Here is an 18,047-nt window from a genome sequence, read left to right on the forward strand (position 1 = left end):
TCTCTGCCCAGGGCGCACGGCGGGGAGGGACGCGGCGCCCGCCGCCCGGCCGCCATGGAGCCGGCCCCCTCCGCCGACGCCGAGCTGCAGCCCCCTCTCCTCGCCAACGCTTCGGACGTCTTCCCCAGCGCCTTCCCCAGCGCGGGCGCCAATGCGTCGGGGCCGCCGGCCGCCCGGAGCGCCTCGTCCCTCGCCCTGGCCATCGCCATCACCGCTCTCTACTCGGCCGTGTGCGCCGTGGGGCTGCTGGGCAACATGCTCGTCATGTTCGGCATTGTCCGGTGAGTCCGCTGCGGCCTGGCCCCCCTCCTCACCCGGGGCGAGGGTGGGGACCGCGGACCCGGCACCCTGACTTCGGACCCGGGGCTCTCCGCGCCTCCGCACTTCCTGCAGGGGGAGCCCGGAGCCCAGCGAGGAGACCACTTCCACGGAGGGAAGGACGGTGGAGAGTGTGGACAGAGAGAGAGAGAGAGAGAAAGAGAGAGAGAGAGAGAGAGAATATGTGTGTGTGTGTGTGTGTGTGTGTGTGTGTGACTAAATAACATTGGATCGTTTTTTCGCATCCCCTTGCTTCTGCGTGAGGCTCTGTGGGATAGTTTGGCCACAGTTAGTGTGTCTGTCACAGTTTGCAAGTGGGTGATTCTGTGTTGGTGACAGTACAAATGTATTGAGTGTTTGGACCTCCTAAAGCCTCCTGGGAGTGGGCTTCTGGGGAGCCGGCTCTCCACGCGGGTGTGGGGACGCGGGAGTGCTTGGGTGTCTGCACCATGCTGTGGGGACATTGACCAAGTCGCATTTGATGACCATCTCTAGGGGGTTCCTGTGTTGGTGTGTGCCTGTCCCGCACTGTCAGTTGGTGATTCTCCCTGTATGAGACTGTGACTATGTGACTGTGTTTCTTGTCAACTCCCTGGCAGTTGTGGGGGAGGAGAGCCCCGTGTTTGTGCATCTGTGTGTGCGGTTGCTGAGGGGGAGCCCGTGGCTCCTGGGTACAGTGGGCAAGGGCTGTGGCCAGCCAGTCAGTCATCTGCTTCCCTCCTCCGATGCCATCTGGTCTCGAGCTCTGGATGTGAATCAGCGAAGTCTCAGCCCCTCGCAAATGCCTGGTCTCACTCTCTCCTCTTCTGTAACAGGCTTTTCTTTCTGCTAGAGTCAGCACTGATTTGTTTGGGCGGGAGTGGAGTTTGTGCTTTCACCTCAGGAAGTGAAACTCTCTTCCTGGTGTCTATGTAGAGTGCTGGGACTTTCTCAGAGAATCTAAAACACCATCCGCTTGCCTGGAAACAACCTCCTGACCCAGTTCTGCCAGCTCAGACATGGGCAAAAAGGATCGCAGGGAAACTCCTATCCTTATAACAACAAAGATGCCCTTGTATTTACTGATAGTTGGAAATGGTCATCCATGCTGGTTGACCGAGGGCGCAGCCCTAAACCTCTCCGGGCTGTGGTGCCACCCAGCAGAGCAGAGGGCAGATTGTGGACTCAGAGGTCAGACTCAGATATGAACTGTGGTCTCAACCCAGACATTGATGCCCATCACAGTAAGCACCCCAGTCCCCCTGTCCCACCATCTGCCCCATCTGTCTCAGTTTCCCTGTCTGAAGAGTAGAGCCCCAGTTTCCTCAGGTGCAAGTCTGAATTCCAGAGTCTGGGATCTCTGCAGGACAGTGTTGTGCGTTGGAGCACTGGATGGGTGTGTGGGTGTTGAGGGAGTTTTTGGCATCTTTGCTCCCCCAGGAAGAGTGGAGGGCACAATTTCCTGTGCTTTCAGTGACTCATTACCAGCTACCGTGGGAAAATTCCCCCAAGCACAGGCAGGATTGATCTTTGCTGTGCGTTTCGTCAGTGGTTCTCCCCACTTTGTCTTTGGAGGTAATACAGGCTTTAGAGTGGGGCCAGCCTGAGTATGAATTCCAGCCCTGCCATGAACTGGCTCTGTGACTTAGGTACATCATTTATCTTTGAGCCTCAGTTTCTTCATCTATAGAATGGAGTAATAATAGAACCTTCTTCAACAGGGGTTTTGTGAAGCGTCAGTGAGCAAACATATAAAATGCAGCTGGCCTGGTGCCTGGACCCAGTAAATGGAAGCTGTCTGTGTGATGAAGAGGAGGAATTTTCCAGATCCCTTAGGATCTAGTGCCTTTTAAAAGAGGGAGGGTGAAAGTGGCCCTTGTGAAGGTGGGCTGGAGGATAGCCAAGGTTCTGAGTTCCAGATTCTGTACACGTGCCCTCTCTGGGGAGCTCTAGGTGCTGAAGAGTGTGTTCAATCCCATTCCCAGCCTCTTCTCCAGGGACTCTGGCTGTTGGGCTGATGAGCACAGCTCCCGCACTCCCAGTGAGCCAGGGGAAGGCCCCTCACTTCTGAGGGTCCACTTGGGGAATGCTCTGGCCTCTGCTTGTTAGGGCTGCTCCCAGCCAACCTTCCACAAATCCCATCGTCAGATGCATTTGCAAGCAGCGTAGCTGGCCCCCATAGGCCCCCATGTTGCTAAGACATTTCCTGGACCAATCATGTATGTGATAACTGTCTCTCTGGGTCTGAATGATTTAATCCTCACCTATAAGCCTGAGGGATAGGCGTTAGAATCCTCAATATGATTGCCTCCATTTTGCAGATATGGAATCTGTGGTTCAGAGAGAGGCAGGGTGACTTATTCTCCAAAGGTCCCACAGCTAGCTCCAGACCTGAAGCTAAAACCCTGGTCTTGTGACTCCAAGTCTAGAACTTTTCCCAGAGCTGCCTAGGGTAGGGAACAGTCAAAGAATTGCATGGAAGGAGGGGGTAGAATTCTGTCCTTCCTCGTGTCTTAGATCATCAGAGAACAATGGAGACAGAAGGATTGTGAACCTACACATTATTTGGCCCAAGTATTTTAGGCTGCTATCCTGGGGGGAGGGGTAATGATGGGGCTGGCACTTAATTCTTCCCCACTGACAGCGACACTAAGGATAGGGCAGCTGCCTGGTACCCTGCTTCTGCTGGCAAAGTCCCAAGAGCAGTGGAAAGAGGGGAGCCCAGGATGGAGAGAAGCCCCTGACCTCTCTGGTTTCCTGGCACCCTGTGCAGGGCTTGGCACAGCCAGTAAGTAAATCAGTTGATTGGCTGAATGAAAGAATGAATGGTTGAAGGAATGAATTCTGCCTGTCAGTCCTGAGCTCTGGCAGTTGGGGGCAGGGGCAGGTTTCCAAGGGAAGAAGATCCAGAGAAACCCTTGGGGTGGGAAAGCAGGGTGGTACGTAGTGGCAGAGGTGGGGCTCTGAAGCCAGACATATTTAAGTTCAAGTCCTGAGTTCCAAGTCACTTACTTGCTGTGTGTTTGGGTTAGCGACTTTACCTCTCTGAAGCTCATTTCTTCCCCTGTAAGGTGGGAATAGCAACAACGTGTCCAGGGCTGTGGTGAGGATTAATAGCGTTGTAGGCTGAGCCGTTTACCCCCTCTGGGAAAAAGGATTGGCTCTGTGTGAAGGAATGAAAAGAATTAACTCATTCAAGAAAATTCTGTGGATACACTGGGCTAGATGCTGAGATACAGTGGTGAGAAAAAAAATAGACGGTCTCTGCCCTCACGGTGGGAGAAATGACGGTCATCAGCTAGTCATCTAACAAACTTATATTTGTACTGAGGGCGATGGAAGAGTAGATGGGCACTTTGGGAGCCCACGACGTGTGTGTGTGAGGGGGTCTCACCTGGTCAGGGAGTTCAGAGAAGACCTCTGAGGAGCTGAAGGATGAGGAGTACGTAGGTAGCTAAGTAACAAGCTGAAGGAAGAGCCTCTGACGAGAAGCCTGACCTGGATGAGGGCCTGAGAAAAAACCTCAGAATCCCACATCATGAAGCACCCTCCATTTCCGCCTCCCCCACACCCTGGCCCTCTCCCTACTTCATGGACACACTTGAGAAGCCCACTCATCCTTCTGGATGCATGAGAGGGGCCTCTGGGAATTGTCCTTTTAACAAACAGCCTGTGGTTCCCAAGGCTTCTGTGAAGTACGAGCAGGATTTTTGGGGACATCTCGTCCCCAGGCAGAGCATCACCACTAAGTCCCACAGTGTGAGTTCAGCCAGTGTGCTGACCCTGTGGGTCCTCAGAGCAGATGCCTGACAGCCCCTCTTTCTGGGTGGTAAGTGCCCTGAGCAGGGCTGACATCTCAGAGTTCCATTGGTGGCTCACTGGGTAGGGCAGAGTGTGAAGGGCTTAGCAGACCCCCATCTCTGACAGGTGACTCCGTATATCTTCCCTCTGCATGGCCCAGGACTTCCTGGTTTGCCTGCCCCAGAATCCAGGCAGGAGAATGGAGTCCATGCTTTTCCACATGGCCTCCTGTCTGTTCCCTAGCCTGCCCTGTCTCCCTGCCTCCCTCCCGTCCTGGTTTCAGCAGGCTCATACCCTGCTGTGTCTCTGACCACCCCTCCGTCTCACATTCTGCCCCCTGCATATAATTAGCCTCAGCCTGACTCTTCACGACTGTTCCATGCCCTGCGCTTCTCTGGCCCTTGGTCTCTCCCTTGGCTTCTCTCTCTTCTGAGTTTTCCTCTGATCAGGTGTAGGCTCTGCCACCTCCTAAGATCTTTAGTGAGTTGGATTGCCACCCTGCACCTCAGTTTCTTCATTTATAAAGCGTGGGTCATAGCACCTGGCTCAGAAACATCTTTGTCCTAAAGATGACAAGACCACGTTGGTAAAGCAGCATGTTCCCCTCTCATCCCAAGTGCCTGCAGCACAGAGCGGGGAAGGGAGGCTGGCCCGGGCAGCCTGGACTGGGGCGGGGTCACGACAGGTCAATGAGGAGTTCTGGCTGTCCCCTCTCTCTACTGTCGAGGTGCCAGGGGTTGCTGGGGCAGGTGCTTAGGGGTCAGCTTTGCAGGATTGGAAGCTCTGAGTCCCCACCTTGTTTTTTTGGAGGCCCAGGATGAACCCCTTACCTTCTTGTCTCCCTTGCCTCTCTGACTCCAGGGCCCCCAGGCCACATGAGATGACAATGAGGCTCCAGGTCTTAACCTCAGCTCGACCGTGTCCTAGTGGTGTGGCTTTGGGCAAACTGCTTGCCCTCCCCGAGCCTCATTTCTGCATCTGTAGAATTGGGGTGATCAGGGTAGATTTGGGGGAGGATTAGATGAGCTCATGTGTGTAAAGGCTGCAGCACAGCACCCAGCACATAGTAGGCCCTCAGCGCATGCCAGGTGCTGTGATTAACTAATACCCCTGCTGCTCCCGGTGGCAGGCGTGGCTCTGGGGCCTCATGGTTTCCGTGTTCCATCTTTGGCCCTCACCTGCTTCCTGCATCGTCTGCACATCTACTTATTCAGCAAGCGTTTGCTGATGCCGACCCCTGCCAGGCCAGTCCAGTCTCAGCTCCCATGGCCCAGACCCTCAGCTGAAGCTTCAGCATGGCCTCTGGCTTCTCACACAGCCAGGTCCTCCAGCTTCCTGGAGCTGTGGGAGTCCAGGGCCAGCCCCTGACCCAGCCAGAGGGGGTCCTGCCTGATTGTGCTGCGTTGTTGTGAAGTGGCAGGAACAGTTGGCTACTTGGAGATGGGAGGAACATTCCCGGCAGAGGGAACAGCATGAGCAAAGAGAGGTTCCCAGGATCTCGGAGAGCTGCAGAGGACAGGGAATTTCACCAGGGGCAGAGCTGAGTGCTTGCCAGGGGCCCCAGGTGGCTGTGGAGGTGGAAAGTGTGCAGGGACAAAAGCAGGACTCGCCTCACAAGTAGGTGTCCTCCTCAGCCTGGTGTGGTTGTCAGGAACACCCGCTGTGTGCGGAGCTTTGGCTGGACCGCTCTGGCGAGGAGGGGGAGTGGGGCGGAGGAGAGGCCCGAGACAGGCCAGCATGGTCATGTCAGGGGCCAGAGGTTGCACTGAGGCAGGAGTTGCAGATCTGGACAGTGGGAGCTGAGGCCGGGCGGGTTCTCGGGTCCCACAGTAAGGTGACCGTACTGGGAAATGAGAGAACTTTGAGCCACGGGCCATGGGGAAAAGGACTTCAAGGCGATCTGTGCGGAATGGTGTTCAAGGGGATGAACTGGGTGTGGGTGGGCATGGGGTGGGATGGAGGGGGAGGGCTTTGATGCGGGGAAACCCGAGAGGCTACCTCAGGGCGATGGAAGAGAGCTGTGCTACTTTGGATGGGTCACCGAAACCCCGGCCTCAGTTGTCCCCTTTCTAAAATGGAGTGCTGGGGTGCCTGGGTGGCTTAGTTGGTTAAACGTCCAACTCTTGATTTTGGCTCAGGTCACGATCTCAGGGTTGTGAAATGGAGCCCTGTGTTGGGCTCCGTGCTGGGTGTGGAGCCTGCTTAGGAATCTTTCTGTCTTCCTCTCCCTCTGCCCCTCTCCCCCTCCCTCTCTAAAAACAAAAAAACCAATGTCCTTTTTAAAATAAATAAATACATATATACAACGGAGTGCCTTCAGACCTTCCAGAGGCAGGAGGCTGGGCCATATGATCCCCCTGCCCCCCCGCCCCGGGGAGGCTGAGCAGGGAGAACAAGCAAGCCCTGGCTGGTGTCCCTATGGTATCTCCTGGCCTTGCCCCCTTGCCTGCCCCACTCCCCAGAGAGTGTGTGGGGTGATCCCAGAGTCACCAAGGGTACCAAGAAACCTCTCCTGAGCCTCCGCTGTGTGCCAGAGGCTCACGATGGCCCTGCAATGGGGCTGTAGTTTCTTATTGATAGATGAGGACGGGAAGGCTCAGGGGAGCAGCCGGCTCTCACAGTCCAAAAGCTGCAAACTCAGGTCTTTCTGACTCCAAACGTACTCCATGTTCACTCTGGCACTGTTGTCCATGAGACACATGGAGTGAGAGTTAATGACGTCCTTGTTAGAGGAAGGGAGGAGCGGGCAGATTGTTGTCTGCAACCCTCCGAGGCCTCTGCGTGGCTGACAGCGGTTGACAGCCGAGATGTCAGAACCAGACTGACCTGGGATTGGGGCCCAGCTGTGGTGTTTACTGAGAGAGCGAGCCTCGGCCATACACAACCTCTCTGAGCCCAGTTTTTTTTTTTTAAAGGTTTTTTTATTTATTTATTCGACAGAGATAGAGACAGCCAGCGAGAGAGGGAACACAAGCAGGGGAAGTGGGAGAGGAAGAAGCAGGCTCACAGCGGAGGAGCCTGACGTGGGGCTCGATCCCACAACGCCGGGATCGTGCCCTGAGCCGAAGGCAGACGCCCAACCGCTGTGCCACCCAGGCGCCCCTGAGCCCCAGTTTTCTCATCTGTGAAATGGGAGTAGCATTAGAGCTTCACAGGGTGGTTTTGAGAAGTTTATGAGGCATGATGTGAAGGACTTCAGCACAGAAGCAGGCATTTGGCAAGTTTTCAGTAAATATTTTTTCTTTTCTTTTTTTTTTAAGATTTTATTTATTTATTTGACAGAGAGAGAGAGTGAGCACAAGCAGTGGGGAGGGGTAGAGGGAGAAGCAGACTCCTCGCCAAGCAGGGAGCCCAATGCAGGACTTGATCCCAGGACCCCAGGATCATGACCTGAGCTGAAGGCAGACACTTAACTGACTGAGCCACCGAGGCTTCCCTCAGTAAACATTTTCCATCATGTCTGTTTCAAAGGCTTACTTCTCATTCTTTTGATTAGTTTATTTTTATTTTATTTTTAAAGATTTTATTTATTTATTTGAGAGAGCATGAGTTGGGGCCAGCGGGGGCGGGGGGAGGGAAGAGCAGAAGGAGAGGGACAAATAGACTCCCTGCTGATCAGGGAGCCCAACACCACACGGGGCTCAATTCCAGGTCCCTGGGATCATGACGAGAGCCGAAGGCAGATACTTAACCAACTGAGCCACCTAGGCGCCCCATCGATCAGTATTTATTGAGCCCCAGAGGAGCTGGAATTATTGGGTAGATTGTATAGGGAAGTTTTATTAGCTCAATATTAGACATTTTCTTTTGCTGTAAAGGTAACACAGTTATTTCAGAAAATATGGAGAAGTTTAAGTAGAGACATACATTACCCATAATCTCACTACAAAGAAAAAAGCTTTGTCATTTTGTTGTATTTCTTTCCCATCTCTCTCTCTCTTTTTGCCCCTGTGTGTGTTTTAATGATATCAGGATCACAATATTAGAATAGTGATCATGTTATATATAATACTTTGTAAGCTGCTTTTCACTTGATATTATATCATGAGTGTGTTGTCATGTTATCAAACATTCTTTGAAAACATGATTTTGATGGCTGCATTGTATGAATGTGTCCTATTGGGGGGGACTTACATTATTTCCAATATTATCCCAATCTAAACAATGCACCTGTGAACATTCTTGAATACTTATATTTGTGCACACCTCTTATTATTTCTACAAGGAAATTTCTAACAGTCAAAGCTCTCCAGGGGTGCACGGGTGGTGCAGTCAGTTGGGCATCTGACTTGGTTTCAGTTCAGGTCGTGATCTCAGGGTTGTGAGACCAGGCCCCTCGTCGGGCTCTGTGCTCAGCACAGAGTCTGCTTAAATTTTTTTCCCTCTCCCTCTCCCTCTGCCCTTCCCTAACCCCCAGTGCTCTTGCACATGCTCTCTCTCTAAAATAAATAAATAAATCTTAAAAAAAAAAAAAAGCTTTCCCAATAGGTATGGGCTGCTGTGTAATGTAGGGAGCTTCCCATCTCTGAATGTATGCAAGAGGACACTGGAAAACCACTGGATGGAGGCACGGCACTGAAGATTTGCGTGGAGAAAAGATAAACATAATTGTAGGCTCCTCTCCCCACACCGAGATTCAGAGATGCTGTGATCTCAGATTCCCCTTTTCCCCTTCCTGGCAGATGGTGCCTGTCTGGAGGCTATGCAAAGGGCAAGGCATGATTTCATTAACCTCAGAGTCCTGGGACCTCTAAATCCAATTGGCTACCCAGAACATCATAACATGCACAGGAAGAGGAATAATCGTGGGCTTGAGCAGAAAGCCTGGCTTAAATTAGCAATTTACCATCATGCAGGCTGCGGCGGCCCTATTACCAGCTGGGGGATATGGGGTGGGATGGGGTGTCTGGGTTGGGTTCTATTGATTTATAGCTCCCAGTGCAGCTGCAGAAATCAACAGCTTTGTCTCTGGCCGGGGTGTGTGTGTACGGGAAGACTCTTGTCTTCTATAGCTTTCTGAGTCTTGATAAATTGAAAGAACTCAAACTTCAAAGTCCTGTGAGGTCAAAAAACCCTGTCCAATGAACACAACACAAGGAGAGGCGGAAATGGCCTCACTCCTCTCCCCTGCCAAGGTGACATTTTCACCAAGGCATAGAGCTTTGAACGTGGATGATGATTCTCTTTACTGAACACTTATTTTGTGCCAGGCAGTCTGCTTAGAGAGATATAGATATCATCCCATTTCATCCTCACAGACCCATATGGGGTGAGTTTGTTGCCCACATTTATAGGTGAGGAGACTTGAGGCACAGAGAAGTTCTGTTACATGCTCCAAGTCCCAGAGTCAGATTGAAATCGGGTCATTCTGATCTCAGACACTCTTAGCCATTGCCCGGTCTTCTGCTGCCTGTATGTCAAGTTCAGCCCCTCTGACTGAAAAATGAGGAAACCGAGGTTTGGAGAGGTTCAATGTCTCTTGAGTTAGTGGCCAAGGCAGGACTGGAATTTGCCTTTCCTAACCCTTTGTTCCCCCTTGCATCTCTTTCACTCCTGGGATTACCTGGGCTAAGGGAGAGCCAAAGGGTAGCTAGAAATAGCCGTACCCAGGAGTATGGGGAGTGGGTTCCTGTACAGGGCAACCCAGCCTGGGGGCCACTGACGTCTCACAGGCTCCGAGAAGTCCAAGGTTCCTGGGGCAGAGCCCGCAGCTGGCAAGGCAGCCGCATCCGTCAGATGCAGAGAGATCGGGGTTCAAACCCAGGTCTGCTTCTCACTGGCCTCTGTTTTCTCATCTGTAAGATGTAGGTGATAGAAAATCACCTACGTCGCAGGGTTGTGGCAAACATACACTCAGCAGCCCTTCCTAATACCGGGCATGGTTCTGGGGGCTGGGCATGTCACAGTTGATCAAGACATAGTCCTTGGGGCGCCTGGGTGGCACAGCGGTTAAGCGTCTGCCTTCGGCTCAGGGCGTGATCCCGGCGTTATGGGATCGAGCCCCACGTCAGGCTCTTCTGCTATGAGCCTGCTTCTTCCTCTCCCACTCCCCCTGCTTGTGTTCCCTCTCTCGCTGGCTGTGTTGAATAAATAAATAAAATCTAAAAAAAAAAAAAAAAAGACATAGTCCTTGCCCTCACGAAGCCAACATTCTAGTGGGGGAAATGTAGACGGTAAATGAGTAGATAGATGTAAGGCCAAGGCTACAGTTGACCATGAGGTCAACTAAAAGAGGAGTGGGGAGAGAGATGGTGGGGCTGCAGTTGTATATGGTGAGGTCAGGGAGGAGGAGACAACCCAGCAGAGGGGTGCCTCTGAGAGGAAGTGTTTTAGGCAGGGGGAACGGAGAAGGGGAAGGGGAAGGGAGGTGATGTACGGCCCTAGCTCAGGGCCTGACCGGGAACAGGAAGTTGGTGGTGGTAATGATGCCTTCTGGCTGACTTCCCAGCATTCGGGAACCTGGGACAGGATTAAGCCAAGGGAGAAAAACCGCTTCTCCTGGCCAGCCCACATGCCCCTGCAGGACAGATGGAGATAATCTGTCTCCCTTGGTTACAAAAACTCATGGTCCTGAAGTGCTAGGAAATGCCCCCCCATCTAGTGGGAAGTGGAGCCCAGCCTGTGGCCAGAGGGCTGTCCTGTGGGAGGGGCAAGTAGCCCTAAGACACTCCCTTCACCTGCTCAGGCCCTGTCATCCCAGCAAAGCATGGCATATTGACTCTGCAGGACTTCACACCAAAAATAGCACTGCTGACCTTTCTAGAGTGCTGACAGGGTGGCCAGCTCTGTGCTGAGCACCTTCCACATAGTATCTCATTTAATTCTCCCGACTCTCTGAGGCTGGTAGCACGTTTCTCTCCATTTGACAGATGAGAACACTGAGGCTCAGAGAAGCTAATTCACTTGCCCCAGGGCCACAATGGTAAGTGACAGCCTGTGAACTGAGGCCCCCTTGACTCCCAGAGCCCGTGTGTGCAAAGAGACTGGGAAGCAATGGCCGAGAAGGTGGAATTCATGACACCCTCTGATTCCAGCTGTGAAAAATGACTTTTTAAAATAGCACTCGGGATCAGGAGAGGCTGTGGAGCAGGGCAGACTGAGTTGTAAAGTTATTAAAATAATAAATTGTTAATAAATAAAACAAAAGCAAAACTCTTGTGTGTCAGGCAGAGGGATATGGCCCAGCATGGCCAGAGGCCTACAGGGGAGAAACGTGGGTTTTTTGGAACATCTGACTTTGGATCCTGGTTCTGTCCACTCTGTACTTCTAGACAAGCACCTCTGCCCGTGGGTCAGTTTCCTTCTGAAACTGGGAATGAAACAAAATGGGAATACATGGGTCTCTACTTCCCTCGGTGGGTGTGAGTCAAAGGAGAGAATGGATGTGAAGTGCTCTGCACAGGGCCGGCCTTGCCCATTGTCCTCAAGGAGTGTTCCTTGGGGACTGGGGGCAGGAGAGGTAAACCGTATCATCCCCGTATCACCCTGTGGTCACTAAGAATGACAAACTTGCCGCAGTATTTTTACGTGGAACCGTGGGACATTTACTTGGCGACGGTCAGGACTCAAAATGATCAAGAATCCATCAAATCCGACTACGACAAAACTGAACGTGTGCTTTGGTGATTACAGGGCTTCATACAGGGGACCTTGCTTGGAAACTCTCCATCTCTACAACACTTCCCTGGGGGCTGGTGTCTTTGCCCCTTTTCTGGTGAGGAGAGTGTATGGGTCCCGGCACCTTAGCCTAGACTATGTCCTTTCAGGTCTGTCCTAGTAGACAAAAAGAACCAGGAGGATATATTTCAAGGAATCAGCTTATGCAGTTGTGCGTTCTGGTGAGGCTGGCTGGTTGGAAACTCTCGGGCAACAGCTGACGCTGCAGGTCAACAGGCAGAATTTCTTCTTCCCCTGGGAAGCCTCAGTTTTGCTCTTAGTGTTGAGCCTCATTACCAAGGGTAACTTCCTTAAAGTCAACTGATTGCAGGTATTAACCACATCTGCCAAATACCTTCACAGCAACCCTGAGATTGGTGTTTGATTAAATAAGTGGATACTGGAGCCCAGCCAGGTTGACGCATAAAACTAATCATCACAGAGTCAGACAGATCTGGGCTTGAGTCCTGGTACTAGAGCCTATAGGCTGTGTGACCTTGGGCAAGCCTCTCTGAGCCTCAGTCCCCTCGTCTGCCAAATGCGGTGGTAGTGCTTACCATAGTCTTTGTTGTGAGGATGAAATACAACGATGTAAATCAAGTGGCTTTGTCCGTGCCTCGCACAGAACGAGGGGAGCCGCACACAAGTAGATGGTCATGGTCATGAATCAGTGTTTTCTAGTTGTAATTGCTCGTTCCAGGGTTCGCCTTCCCTTTTCCACTGGTTGCTCCTAGAGGGTGGGATCCGTGTCCTGTTCATCTTCCATGCTATTTCCTAGCTCCATCCCTGACCTGAAAGAGATATCACTAAGTATTCCCTAAATATCTAGTCGATACTTTGTTAATGAGGTTCTCTCTGTGGAGTACTTGGGATCTATAATAAAAATCCTTCAACCTCAAGACAAGAGGGAAGATGTGTGGGAACCTAAGGCCTCTCTTCTCTCTAGAGTAACCCTTTGCTTCTCAGCTTAGTAAATCTCTCCTCCCAGAGGCCTTTTCTGACACCCCCAGGCCAACAGATCCCCCCCTCCTCCGTGTTCCCACAGTGTCCTATGTGTCCCCCATCCACACATACTTTTTCAAGCACTCAATTGCTCATCTCTCCCTCTCTCTTCAGAGGAGCAGGTGTGTGGGGGGGGGCAGGAGGAGGGAGTAGCCTTTGCTCACAGCTGGAGCCTCAGCCTAGGCTCTGACACTCAGGCAGCAGGTCAGTAGGTGTTTGTAGGAGGGACATGTCCTATTTCCAGAGACCGTGGGCTAACATGCTACACTTGGGGAGCTCTGCTTTCTTGGGGCCTCTGTTGTGTCTGGCTGCCCCATTTCCTGGCCCAGCCACCCTTAAGCCAGAAGCAGAGCCAGGGGGATGGAGAAGAGCTTCTCACTGGCTTCCATGAGCGTGTTGTTCTTGAGCTGAATGGCACAGGCATCTGCCCTGTTTATTTATACCTGGCCACCCCGGCCCCCACTCATGTTCAACTCAGGGCCCTTTATTAACAGGTTCCAGCCTTTAATCTTCTCCCGTGACACGCCTTGTTATAATTAACCACTTTTCTTCCTCATCCTTTGCCAAAACTGAGACAGCTAATTAATTTCTGGCGACTTGCCACTCCTGTTAAATGGTGGGCAGGGACAGAGCTTGCAGCCCTTGCTGCCCAGCGGGCTTGTTTTGCCAGTGGGAAGAGCAACCACCCTTTGTGTACAAATAGAGGGAGCCCCAACTGGACCCCAGCAGGCTGGCTAGCAGATGCTTTGTTTAAGCTGTTTATTCTCCATCATGGGCAGAGCCTCTGTGATCGCTGCTGTAGCTGTGCCTTGGCTTCCTCCTTTGTGAAACAAAAGGATTGAGCTTGATACACAGGGAGAAGAAGATGGGGTAGAGGTTAGGTTAGTGGGTTCTGGAGTCCGAGGGACCCAAGGCCCAGCCCCGCCACTCCTAGCTGTGGAACTTTTGGTGAGTTACTTCCACCCTCCAAGCCTCAACATTCCTCACCTGTAGAATGGGGCCAAAGCTCAGGTCCTGTGCAGATTCAGTGGGATACGAGCACACTGGTGGCACTCATTTAACAGCACAGCTAGCACAGAGGAAGTGCTCAGTAAACACTCTCAGCTGCCTCCTTTCCTTTCAGTGCTCACATTCTATATTCCTGATGGGAAAAAAAAATCCTTTTATTGGGAGAACTGAGGAGTGGAGCGATTTGAACAGACCTGGATTGCTTCTCTGTTTGAGGCCATGGCTGGCAAGATGATTCACCCTTCTGTATTCGTGTCTTAGGGCTGCTGTCACAAATGACCATAATCTGGGTGGCTTACAACAACAGAAATGTATCCTTCACAGTTCAGGAAGCCAGAAGTGTGAAACCAAGTATGGCAGGCTCCCTGCAAAGGCTCTCGGGAAGACTCCTTCCTCGCCTTGCTTCCGGTGGGTGCTGGCAGTCACTGACATCCTTTGGGCTTGCAAGTGCATCTCTCCAGTTGTCGCCTCTGTTTTCCCATGGCCGTGTTCCCTCTGTGCATGTCTCTGTGTTTCCTCTTATAGGGACACCAGTCATCGTGGAGTTAGGGCCCACCCTGATCTAGTATGACCTCATCTTAATCATGTCTGCAAAGACCCTATTTCCAGAAAAGGTCACATCAGAGGTTCCAGGTCGATATGAATTTTGGGGGCACCTATTCAACCCACGATACTCCCCAAGTCTCACTTCCCTCCCCTGTATAAGGATGATAATAATAGTAGCGATTTCATAGGGTCGTTGGAGTAATTAAATAAGCCTAATCTATGTAAATGCCATGGTAGAATTCAATAGAAGACATCAGGCCCTTGTAAGCACTGAGTCAGCGTAGCTGCTGAGGTAGAGATGGTGAAGATGATGATGGCGACGGGGATGGTTCCATCCGTGGACCTACCTACGTTGGTTGATCACTGGACTCAGGGACCTAGAATGTAAGCATTTATTAAGAGCCTAGGCCCTCATCAGGAATTCTGAAGCCTTGGACAGGAGCCCCCCCTTTCCCTTTGGCCTCAGCCGCCTTGGGCCCTCATCTGAGCATTAGCTCCTAGAAGGACAGCTTGGTAGAGAAGAAAGAACTTGGCCTCTCAGGAGTCAGGGAATTGACACCCTGTGTCACCTCGTGCAACTGTCCTTCCCTCTCCGGGCCTCAGTTTCCCAATCTGTAAAGTGGGAGAGGAGGTTGGAACTCAGTGTTACAGATCAGAGCCTCTTCCGGTGCTCAAGTTCCAGCACAGGGCTCTGGGTCCCACCCCAGTGGTGGCAGGTTACCAAAGGCCAGCCCAGGAGTCAGGAGGGAGCCCGGGACTCCCAGGACAGCTCAAGCAGGTGTCATTCTGGGCCCTTTTTCCTCATCTGGACAAGAGAAACCGCTATGATATGAGCAGTGTGCTAGGGACATTGTAGGCAGGAACTCATTTGGTTCTCGCCACACCTTTATGTGGTAGGATCATTATACCCAGTTCACAGAGGAGCAAACCGAGGTTCGGGAAAAGTTAGAACTTGCCCAAGTTTGTACAGTTAGTTAGAGACAGAGCTGGGGCTTAAATTGAGGTGTATCTGGTGACAAAGGCCGTTCTTCTGTCTGGACCACACCTTTACTAGTTTCCCAGGGCTGCCCTAAGACATAGCATGAGCTTAAAGTAACAGAAATGCATTCTGTCACAATTCTAGAGGCCAGGAGTCCACAGTGTGTCTGCGGGGCCATGCTCCCTCTGCAGGTGCGTGGGAAGAGGCCTTCCTTGACTCCTCCAGCTTCAGGTGGCTCCACACCTGTCGTGCTGTGTGGCTGTGCCCCTCTAGTCTGTGCCTCTGTCTTCATCTGGCCGTCTCCTCTTCTGCCTGTGTGTCTTTTACAAGGACACCTGTCCCTGGCGTTAGACCCCACCCAGACAATCCAGGATGGTCTCATCTCAAGATCCTTAACTTAAATACCCCGCAAAGACCCCTTTTCCAAGTAAAGTCAGTACATTCACAGGCAGTAGGGGATGGGATGTGGACTTGTCCTTCTCAGGGCCACCACTCAACCCACCACAGTTATTAAAGGCTTGGTGGTGACGGTATCTGTGGAATCTCTAGCCCACAGGGTGGATGTACAGGGGGCGGGGAATTTCTGGGGCAGTTTAGAAGGAGAAGGAGATGAATGCAGTTGTGAGCTGAGGAGGCCAGCTCGGGGACATGTGTGACAGGGGGGTGCAGTTTCAGCTGGTATTTGCACTGGCAGTGAGTGGTGAGGTCAGAAACACTGAAGACCGCATCTGGATACGGGTGGATGGGGCCAGCCGTGGGGGCACAAACCTGGATACCTGTCCACAGAGGCCAGCCCTGTTGGCTGGGGCATATATCCACCCGAACAGATTTGAGGTTCTAGAACCCACAGAAGATGGATTTGGCCTCACTCACTTGCCTGGAGAGATGGGAGAAGGCCAGGCCTGAGCACCATCTGGGTGCCCACCGCATAATTGACCTGCATCGTCTTTGGCCCTCTGTTAACCCAAGAGGGTGGTATCCTCTGTCCTCATATGATCATACTCAGGAGTGTGCCAGAACAACCCAAGATGAGAGCGCCGAGGAATGGCCACGTGGCGCTGAGCAGGCAGCTGACCAAGCAGCCGTAACGGCCAATGTGCGCTGAGCACTTCCTTGTATTCACTCTGGTCCCACCACAGCTGGATGAGGCTGGGACCCTTAACACCTGCCATTTTCCAACACGTGGAAGGCAGAAGGCTTAGTTTTAAACTCTGTGATTCCATGAGCAGAACCAGGAAAAATAGTGCCAGGTGAGAAAGAGGTAGCCCTTGGCTCGAAAAGAAGAGAGAGAACCTGCTTCCTCTGTGTGTGGTCCCAACAGCAGGGTGGATTGTGCATGCAGATGGTGAGTCCCCCATCTCTGGACATATTCAAGCAGAAACTGCATAGCCATTTGTCTGGAATGCCTTAGAGGGAATGCCTTCACTGTGAAGTTGCTTTCTAGCTCTGGGATTCCAGGAATTTCCCCAGGAGACCAACAGATATCTATGAGCACAAAGGTGTTCATCATAGTGTTATTTGTAATAACGAAAACGTGGAAACAACCCCCATATCTTTCAATAGGGGATTTGTTAAGTAATTTCATTCAGGAGCCTCAGTGTCCACAAGTGAGACTAGGTCTGGCCTGCAGTCTGTTGTTGTGTGGTCCTTGAGCTATAGTTTTTGTACTTCGAAAGGGTTGTAAAAGAGAAAACGAGGATATGCACCAGAGATCCTCTGTGGCCTGAAAGCCTAAAATATTTACCCTCTGGCCCTTTACAGAAAAAGTCTGTTGACCTCTGGATTAGAATCACAGGCAGTCACCAAAAATTATATTAATTTGTATCTATTAACATAGAGATATGGTCACAGCGTATTTTTGAGAGAGAGAAACAGGTTGTAGAACAGTATTAAAGCAAGAGCCTGTTTATGTAAAACAGGGTATGAGTGTTTGCATGTTATCTGTAACAGTGGTCTGAAATATTAATAGTGGTTTTAAATTTTGTTTATTAGAGGATTCTATGTTGTTTGAACATTTTATAGAGAAGAGCTATTATTTTTGAGATCTCAAAAAGGGTTTGGAACAAAGTTAATTCTAAATACGCCAGCAACCCATGCTGTTTGGAACCAAATGAGTTTTGGTCAAGGCCAAAGCCATTTCTTCGATTTGTCCCTGAGGTGCCTCAAGGTCAGTCTGACTGCAGGTTGGTGCTCTTACCTTGCTGCTGTTATTGGTTTTGTTTTCAGGTCTCTTGCTCCTACTTTGATCCCCATGGGCTGTGGTGTCTGAGTGGAAAGCATACCCCTCAGCTTATTAGAAACAAATGAGCTCTTCTGGATAAATGATTTGACATTTCTTCTGGCCACGGCAGAACTGAGTTGCTTCCAATTCAGGGCGAGCAGGGTCAGGCTCAGATGCCCTGCAGGGGACCTGTGTTGTTCTGGGTTGAGGATGGAAGGGAGGAGGGGGTTGCGGAGAAAGAATTGTCCCCGTCTGAGCTCTTCAGTCTGTGGCTGGTTACTTTCAAGGATCAGGCACCTGGACTCTTCTGTTCCACTGGGCGTCCTCCAGTAAACCATGTGTCCCCTCAGCCCTGGGCTGATCCTGGGATACAGCATGGAGGGGACACGGTTCCTGCCCGAAGGATGTCCCAGTCTAGTGTGGAAGATGCATGTAACACTCATTTACCAAGTGTATTTTGTGCCAGGGACTGCAGTAGGTTCTAGGTGCCGAGTGGGGAGCAAGACAAACGCCATGCGTTTGGGTAGCTCATATTTT

At 51.6% G+C, this 18,047-nt stretch overlaps 1 protein-coding gene across 1 annotated transcript in view; it reads left to right on the forward strand.

Annotated features, from left to right (window-relative positions):
• The first annotated feature begins 6 nt into the window (after window positions 1-6).
• Window positions 7-18,047, forward strand: part of OPRD1 (opioid receptor delta 1) — a 37,885-nt gene continuing 19,844 nt past the window's right edge. The window contains exon 1 of the mRNA XM_034647906.1: window positions 7-281. Within this exon, the coding sequence (XP_034503797.1) occupies window positions 55-281 (227 nt within the window). The 5' untranslated portion in view covers window positions 7-54. The remainder of the gene's footprint in view (window positions 282-18,047) is intronic.

Source organism: Ailuropoda melanoleuca, chromosome 2, assembly GCF_002007445.2.
Source record: "Ailuropoda melanoleuca isolate Jingjing chromosome 2, ASM200744v2, whole genome shotgun sequence".
NCBI classification, from domain to species: domain Eukaryota; kingdom Metazoa; phylum Chordata; class Mammalia; order Carnivora; family Ursidae; genus Ailuropoda; species Ailuropoda melanoleuca.